At 31.0% G+C, this 9,238-nt stretch overlaps 3 protein-coding genes across 3 annotated transcripts; 2 read left to right on the top strand and 1 right to left on the bottom strand.

The window, feature by feature from the left end:
• The first annotated feature begins 467 nt into the window (after positions 1-467).
• On the top strand, positions 468-3,389 carry Gdi (GDP dissociation inhibitor). Its single transcript, XM_035088107.1, has 5 exons — positions 468-628; positions 700-1,003; positions 1,404-1,817; positions 1,895-2,108; positions 2,218-3,389. The coding sequence occupies exons 2-5, from the start codon at positions 843-845 to the stop codon at positions 2,755-2,757; spliced, it is 1,329 nt and encodes a 442-aa protein (XP_034943998.1). The 5' UTR covers positions 468-628; positions 700-842; the 3' UTR covers positions 2,758-3,389.
• Aasdh (Aminoadipate-semialdehyde dehydrogenase) lies at positions 3,390-7,065 on the bottom strand. The gene is made up of 3 exons (XM_035088086.1): positions 6,526-7,065; positions 4,207-6,445; positions 3,390-4,138 (listed from the first exon to the last, which is right to left on the bottom strand). The coding sequence occupies exons 1-3, from the start codon at positions 6,810-6,812 to the stop codon at positions 3,443-3,445; spliced, it is 3,222 nt and encodes a 1,073-aa protein (XP_034943977.1). The 5' UTR covers positions 6,813-7,065; the 3' UTR covers positions 3,390-3,442.
• A 135-nt stretch (positions 7,066-7,200) lies between these two features.
• Cdk9 (Cyclin-dependent kinase 9) lies at positions 7,201-9,224 on the top strand. The gene is made up of 7 exons (XM_035088120.1): positions 7,201-7,457; positions 7,558-7,642; positions 7,713-7,803; positions 7,892-8,058; positions 8,148-8,389; positions 8,459-8,606; positions 8,683-9,224. The coding sequence occupies exons 1-7, from the start codon at positions 7,351-7,353 to the stop codon at positions 8,989-8,991; spliced, it is 1,149 nt and encodes a 382-aa protein (XP_034944011.1). The 5' UTR covers positions 7,201-7,350; the 3' UTR covers positions 8,992-9,224.
• The last annotated feature ends 14 nt before the right edge of the window (positions 9,225-9,238 follow it).

Genomic DNA, 9,238 nt, shown 5'->3' with positions numbered 1-9,238 from the left:
TACTGCGCAAGCGTACAAGAACACATGAAAAGCGTCTGAGGAACTTTCTTCTCACTCCGACTATAGCGGGCAACTGTTGAAAAACTATCTCCATCATGATGCACAACCGCAGAATAGAGACCAGGATAGAAGTCTAATGCCGTGTTAAAAATCCGGACGGAGTTTCGGTCAACATGTCGGTAATCTCAGGTCACAACATAGAAGTTTCTGTGAACCCATCGAGCGACGGCGGTGCACCAATTTATTTTAGCCGCGCCTCGTAATCTAAGAAACAAAAAAAATAAGATCTGTAAATTATTATTCTTCAAACGATTTCTCAGTTACCTACTTAATTTCAATTGATATCAAGCTTCGACCTTTCACCGCCAAAGAGACCAGTCTCTTTTTCTCTGTGCACAACGCAAAAAAATCTGTTTACTTGACAATCGATACAGTCGATGTGTGTGATAACTATCGAGCTGAACAATTACAGTACAATTATTCGCAAATAGAGGCCATAGGCATATGGAAATTTAGCGACCAGTTGGCAGTTAGCACATTGCATCGTATTTCATACAGCAAGTTGTATTGTCTTGTGAGTTAAATAAATCAATTTTAGTTAATACCAACTTTTTACAGAGTTATTATTGTAAGTATCCATTGTTTGATTACTCCGGTATTGATCTAAATACTGTTTACGCAGCTACTTTTGATACTTAGATTGTTGCGGTGATATTACAAGTGCAGGAGACCAAGTAAATTGCGGTAGTGGGGCAGGTGCAGGAGTTGAGATAGAACGTCGATACGAAGCAAGCGAGAATAACGGCATAATTGTAAAAAAATAGTCGAATAAGTGATTAGAAATGGATGAAGAATATGATGCGATAGTCCTTGGCACCGGCTTGAAGGAATGTATTCTTTCCGGTATGCTATCAGTGAGTGGAAAAAAAGTTCTCCATGTCGACCGGAATAAGTACTATGGTGGAGAATCAGCTTCCATAACACCACTGGAAGATTTTTTTACGTAAGTGTCATTATACCTGGAATAACACTTGATCTTAAGTATCATTCTTTATTTAGTTATCTAAATAAAAACACAGATTTTCTTACATATTTGCTATCAGGGCGCGTCCGAAATTGACAGGTTAATATTGATTTCTTGCCCTCCTCCTATCTCTTTTTCCCTTCTGCCCCGCGTGCTTTTATTGTTCCAGAATGCTATGATTATTATGTTCATGCAATGTTATTATCTTTAAGTCTATTTTTTTTTCTATTTATCAATGAAATTAATTATTGAAAAATACGACTGTTAGATAAGTATTGTAGATAAAATAAATCGTATCAAATATTTTGAAATGTTTTGTGGTTGAGATTGAATTAATTATGTGTCTGTTTATTTAATTACTATTTTTGTTTTAATACAGACACTTTAAAGCCCCACCACCAGACAAAATGTACGGACGTGGTAGAGATTGGAATGTTGATTTGATTCCTAAATTTCTCATGGCCAACGGACTGTTGGTGAAACTTTTGATTCATACTGGAGTCACTAGATACTTGGAATTCAAATGCATCGAAGGATCTTATGTTTATAAGTCTGGAAAAATTTCCAAAGTACCAATTGATCATCAGGAAGCTCTTTCTAGTGATTTGATGGGTCTATTTGAAAAAAGAAGATTTCGTAATTTTCTTACTTGGGTGCAAAATATGCAAGAAGATGATCCAAAGACTTGGGACGGTTTTGATCCTTTCACTAATAGCATGAGTGCACTTTATAGCAAATTTAGTTTGGAGGCAAATACTCAAGATTTCACCGGTCACGCTTTAGCACTTCACAGGTATAAATTATATTTTTAATGGTAAACTATCTTGAATAGGAACAACAATAATAATATATCATTAATTTGTACAACAGAAATGATGAATATATTTCACAACCAGCTATTAATACGGTTAGACGTATCAAGCTCTATAGCGATAGCTTAGCACGTTATGGGAAATCTCCGTATCTTTATCCTATGTATGGCCTTGGTGAACTACCTCAGGGCTTCGCTAGATTAAGCGCTATTTATGGTGGTACCTATATGTTGGACAAGCCCATAGATGAAATTGTTATTAAGGATGGCAAGGTAATCTTTTTTAGATATCATTTGAATGAGTCAGCTAAAATGCTACAATATGGAGTAGGAATAATAAACCAATCCAAGTATATTCTATTCATTATAAATGTTGTTACAGGTGGTTGGTGTAAGATCTGGCAACGAGGTTGCTTCGTGCAAACAAGTGTTTTGTGACCCTACTTATGTACCCGACCGAGTGAAAAAAGTTGGCCAAGTTGTCCGAGCTATTTGCCTTTTAAATCATCCGATTCCAAATACCAATGATGCTCTCTCTACTCAAATAATTATTCCACAGAAACAAGTCAACCGAAAATCTGATATTTATGTTTCACTTGTATCCCATACTCATCAAGTTGCTTCAAAAGGATGGTTTATTGCTATGGTATCAACAACCGTTGAAACTGCTAATCCAGAATTAGAAATAAAGCCTGGTCTTGATCTATTAGGACCTATTTCGCAAAAGTTTGTATCTGTATCTGATTATTTGGAACCCACAGATGATGGCCAGAATAACCAACTTTTCATATCAACGAGTTACGATGCAACGACACATTTTGAAACAACTTGTCTAGATGTACTTGATATATTTAAACGTGCTACGGGTGAAGAGTTTGATTTTAATAAAGTCAAACAGGAACTTGGTGATGAAGATCTCTAGTATGGTGATTACGGTGGTGGTACTAGTGATTGTTAATATAATCTAACAGTTTATGAGGGCTATTGCGCAAATAACAATGTCGCCGCGCAGTACACAGCTTGTAAATACATACACAACAAATACTAAATGTATGTATATGTTTGACGGTCAATTTCTGCAACCATGTCAATGATGATGATGATTATGATCATAATTTAATGATAAAAATGATAATGATAAATCTGGTAATGTTGAAAGATGAATTGTTATTTTGTGATGGAATTTAAGATACTTTATGTTTGTGGAATATATATGGAATTTTAATCATCATACTTTATAAATACGCATAAAAAATAATTTTGAATTATTAAATGTGAATACAAAGTGGAAAGTATATGAGATCATCGTCTGCATTTTAACAGTCTATTATTAATTATTAAGTTAAAAATAAAAAATTAAAAAAATAGAATATACATCCATTAGAAGTATAGAGATAATCCTATACAGCTGCCGTGCATTTTGAGTAGCCAATAATGAAATATTTTTATTTTGTCAAAAATTATTTTAAAAAACTGAATCTAAATACAATTTCTTGATGCATTAATGTACTAATAATTATAATAATAATAATAAAAAAAGTTGTACGAAATAAATCTTGTTTCAATACTTTTTATTGATACTTACTTTTTGTTTCAATAGAAAATACTCATTCTTTTTTATCTTTTTCTCGTTGCAAGCATAAAACATATAAGTTATCATCTCGACAACCAACGGTTATGAAGTTCTTATATAATACTGGTGATGAAAAACAATTTCCATGAAGATTAAAAGAATGTAAAAAACATCCTATCTGATAATCAATAACTTTTAAAATACCATCCTCTCTTCCAATCAGAATAATACTTTCGTTTACCCAGGGAGTGGAAACAATCATGTAACCACAATCTATTCTATATTTTAATTTTGGCACTGAATTAGGATTATCCAAATAATATCGATAAAGAAATCCATTTTTACTCGCAAATATTAAGTTTTGTAAATTAGGAGTCGACGAGTCAGTAAAAACTACGAGATCCGAAAAAATTTGTCCTGATATGTTGAAATTCCATAATCTATTACTATAATTTTGTGCCATCTGATGATGATTGTTTGTTATAATTTTTAAACCTGTTAAATTTCCGCAAACATCTGCTACAACTACTACGTTATCATCTAATGCAATTGGCGATGAAAATATTGGGTTTTCTAGTCGATATTCCCACTGTAAATCACCAGATGTTTGATCTAAACAAATACACATTCCGTTTAATAAGCCAATAATTACATTGCCAGTTTCGTCATGCACCAGAGGCGTTGAGCAAATGCTTGAGTAAATTTTCCTTCTCCAAACCAGAGAGCCATCCTGCAATAAAACGGTAGCCATTAAAATTTAATTGTGACTATAAAATTTTAAAGTATTATTGATTTTACCTGTGTAGAAATGCAGTAAAAAAAATGATCATAGGAGCCAATAAAAATATTCTCTTTTTTACTACAAATTTCTGCTGAACATTTTACAATATCATTTGTTGCGAAAGTCCAGTAAATTTCACCAGTCTTTAAATGAATGCAATAAATATTGCCATTATGACACCCAACAACACCTCTAAAATTATCAAGCACTAATATTGATGCTTCTATTCTTGGAATAGTATTATCACTTTGAGGTAATTGAATTTCCCATTTTTTGTACTTTTCAGAGTGATTGGCATTTAGTTCTACAGTACATATTATTCCTAAATGTGAACCTACACATACAAATGCTGATTCTTCATCAGTGTTTTGTAATAATCCTTCTGATGAAAAACTATATCCAAAAACAGTCGGAGAAGCATCAACACACTTTCTTAAATTAAAAGTTTGATATTTATCAACATCAAAGATTATAGATTCATGAATAACATTTTGCATCGATTGATGTGGATGATTATCATTCAAAGATATTATTTTTGTTCTTCCACGATACTTTTGCCAGATATAAACATTATTAGAGTAATTATTAATATTTGGTATTGACTTATGATTATTTTTTTTAATATCACATTCACTTATATTAAATTCAACGTCACCATTACATTTATCGATATAATCTAAACATTCTTCTAATGTTTTATTTTCTAATAGCATTCCAACTAAATTTGGAAAACTTCGTTGTGATTTATCAGTTAACTCTGAAAGGATTTGTAAAGCGATTACTGATGTTCCTCCAACATCTATAAATCTAGTAAGATTAATATTATTTACATGACAATGTAAATGATTCATCCAACTTTCTTGTAATAGTCCTTTGATATCTAGAGAATTAATATTTGATATGTTTGAAGTTTTTTCAATGTCAGTGCAAATATTCATTAAGTAATCTTTGCATATTTTTCCGCGTTCAGTCATTTCGAAATGATTTAGTATATGAATTTTATCTGGGTACATAATTGCTGGTAATAACTTGATATGAACCCACACATCTTGGATAATATCAGTGTGGTGGTTAATGAATTCATTTGATATCGTTAAAAATAAATACAACTTATTCGAAGGAGGAAATACAAACGAATAAGAATCTTTTATATAATATAATTTTTGTGCATGATAATTTAAGTCATTTAAATATACTTTATGACCAAATCTTTTTATACAAGTGTCTTGTCGACCTTTGAATATTATTTCTCCAAGTTTATTTATTTTTACTAAGTCTCCAGTCTTTCGAAAAACAGGTGGCTTCAAATCATCTAATTCCTCATTACCAATTATGCAAATTCGAGTATGACTTCCGATGTAAAGAATTCCTTCACCTTCATCAATAACATGATTATCATTTTCTATGTCTCGAACTTGAAATATTGTATCACTTAACACTGTCCCAAGTTTGAGCTGAACTTGTTGTTCATCAGAATTACTTTCTTGATTGCAAAATATTTCTTGAATACTTGCCCAACAAGAAACTTCTGTGATTCCATAAACATTAAATATTTTTGTACGATTTTCAGGATCCTTGATGTTAAATATAAGATCTAGTTTTGGAAAAATTTCACCACCAAGTAAAAGAATCCGAAGGTTGCTGTTTTTTCCAAAGAGTGTTACTTTTAGATCATTTAAGCTCCAGCCACGATGAAGAAATAATGATGGAGTAGTTGAGATAAATGTAATTTTCCTATTATAGAGAATGTCCAGTAACTTGCTAGGATTGTTTTTCAAGTGCTCTGAAACAGTAACGATCGTAGCACCAGATGAAAGACTGAGAAATATTTCTATCAAACTTGGATCAAAAGTAAGAGGAGTTAATTGAGTAATTTTGTCAGTACTGGAGAGTTTAAAAAGTTCTCGGAAGTCAAGTATATTAGATAAAAGAGAAGCATGAGAGACTTTGACTGGAACAGCTGCCCCAGTTGATCCAGATGTCGTAATAGCATATGCCAAATAATTTTTACGTTTTAATTTATTATATTTGAAATCACTCGTCTCATCATCATCATCATCATCATTCTTATTGCATGTTATCTTTGAAAATATAAGAGATTCTTTGTGCATCCAAAATTTTTTTATCACTTCAACATCCTTAATGACTGTACTTGCTGACTTTGGTATAAATAAATATTTTATTTCCAGTGAATTTACTAAAAATGGTAGTTGATCTTCTGATAAATAAACGAAAGCGTGTCCAGCAGAAATTATTCTACAATTTATATAAGATTGTAATTATTTAAATAGTTTCTAGTGTATTAATTATAATTAATATTAGAAAAAATTAATTACCCTAATATTAAAGAAGGAATACAATAAATTGGTACACTATAATGAATACCAATAAATTGTTGTGTCGATGACTTAACATTTTGGAGTATAATACTTTTCAAAGCTTTTTGAGCTCTGTAAATTTTTAAATAATTAATAGTTGTACATTTAAAAGTAGTGAGCTCTTGTGATACCGAGGTATTTTGAGTTTCATTTGTTTCAGAGTAGTGTTCTATTGCTACATTTAAAAGATTACTCCAATTACAAATTTTACTCAGATCATTCTTTTTTTTTATTCGATGTGTCATTTCTTACTGAATCTGCATTTTGCACTGGATATCATTACACGAATGCAGGACAATATTAATTTTTATTTGTATGTGTATTTAAAAAGATTCAAACACTTTGTTATAAATAAGTTTATGAAAAATTATTGTAAGGTAAAGTGTAAAAAAAGGTAAAAATACACATATTCATCTGACTTTTTATATGACAGAATGCAAATGTAAATCAGAGAATAGAGAATAATACAGAAATCTAATCGTGGATAAGTATTTCAGAATAAGTTCCCCATCGGCTGTCTGTTGACAACTGATATCACATTATCGACGAATAAAAGTAAACAAGTAATGACATCATGTTGTTGGAATTCGTACTAGAGGTTGTAATAATCCAAACTCACCTGTTTTGACGATCTTTTGTAGCTTAGTATTCTTTGATAAAACCACATAAAATTTACACTTTTACAAATTGAGGTAAGGTTAGAAAAACGTTTCTATTCTTTCAGTTTACATTAGAGCATTGTGCAATCATACTTAATTTGGTATTTCGTTGTATATTACAAATATGAATACGAAAGAAAAAGAAAAATATATAGAAGAGTTCGATTTTCCTCATTGTGATGAATCTTCTAAATATGAAAAAGTCGCAAAAATTGGCCAAGGCACTTTTGGGTAAATTAATATTTTTTATATCGACCATATTCCAATTTTCGGAATTTGGTTGTAAATATTCTGTTAGTTAATTATAAGTTGTTTATTTTTTTTTTTTTAGTGAGGTTTTCAAAGCTAGAGATAAAAAAAATAGCAAAAAGTTTGTAGCAATGAAAAAAGTACTGATGGACAATGAAAAAGAAGGAGTATGTATAATAAATTGGATGAAAAATGGAGTATTGCGAATAAATTGAAACGCTATTTATATTTTTACAGTTTCCCATTACTGCTCTTAGAGAAATCAGAATATTACAACTACTCAAGCATGAAAATGTGGTAAATCTAATTGAAATTTGTCGAACAAAAGGTAAAAAACTCTCTCTATAATAAAATTATAATTATATCTCTATAATATTATAATTATATTTAATATAATTGTAATCATTTCATTACAGCTACTCAATTTAACCGATATCGTTCGACGTTTTATCTTGTATTCGATTTTTGTGAACATGACCTCGCAGGACTGCTATCAAACGTTAACGTTAAATTTAGTTTAGGAGAAATTAAAAAAGTTATGCAGCAGCTACTGAACGGACTGTATTATATTCATAGTAATAAGGTAAGACAATATGTTTTTGTAGGACATTTTCAGTTATTAAGAGTGTTAGAAGATTTTATGGAAGGACTACAGTTAGGTGTAAATTTTAGATTCTTCATAGGGATATGAAAGCAGCTAATGTTCTTATAACGAAAAATGGTATTTTAAAATTAGCTGATTTTGGATTAGCTAGAGCATTTAGTGTAAGTAAGCCAGGTTTAGCTAATAGGTATACAAATCGAGTTGTCACACTTTGGTATCGACCACCTGAATTATTGCTAGGAGATAGAAATTATGGCCCTCCTGTAGATCTTTGGGGAGCTGGATGTATCATGGCAGAAATGTGGACGAGGTAATTAAATTTAATGCTTCTGCTATTTTGTGTTGACCGATGATATAAACAGAATAATTGTTCATCTAGATCACCCATTATGCAAGGAAATACTGAGCAACAGCAACTCACATTAATATCTCAACTTTGTGGTTCTATTACTCCTGAAGTTTGGCCGGGAGTTGAAAATCTTGAACTCTTTAATAAAATGGAACTACCGAAGGGTCAAAAGAGAAAAGTAAATTTAGTTAATTAGAATTTTTTTCTCTCAATAGTACTGACGAATTTTTTATAATCCAAAATAATAATTTCAGGTGAAAGAAAGACTGAAACCTTACGTTAAAGATGCTTATGCATGTGATCTTTTAGATAAGTTATTAATTCTCGATCCTGTGAAAAGATTTGACGCAGACTCTGCATTAAATCATGATTTTTTTTGGACTGATCCGATGCCTTGTGATTTAAGTAAAATGTTAGCACAGCATACACAGAGTATGTTTGAGTATTTAGCGCCACCGCGAAGGCCAGGACATATGCGTCATCCACATCATCAAGTTCCTGGAGGTCCAACGAGACCTAGTTCGAGTATGGCAGATAGTGGTTATCAAGATCGTGTGTTTTAAAATCATGGGATGGGTTAGAAGTATAGATTTGTACTGAAAAAAAAACAATTTAAATTTAAGAATGAATTTTAATGATCAACAATAGAAAACAAAAGCAAATACATATGTGAATGTGTCGACTCAATAGATCAGCTGGTTTTATTGTTCACTATTTTTTATTCATAATAGTTTTTTAATTACTGTTGAAACCTAATGTAAATTTACTGTAATTTACAACATAAAACATTTGCTACATATATTTATAAAA

Source organism: Chelonus insularis, unplaced genomic scaffold (assembly GCF_013357705.1).
Source record: "Chelonus insularis isolate UGA/USDA-ARS -01 unplaced genomic scaffold, ASM1335770v1 contig_128_pilon, whole genome shotgun sequence".
Classification (NCBI taxonomy): Eukaryota; Metazoa; Arthropoda; class Insecta; order Hymenoptera; family Braconidae; genus Chelonus; species Chelonus insularis.
The sequence above is the reverse complement of the archived record's forward strand: the minus strand, read 5'-3'. Positions and strand labels throughout refer to the sequence as shown.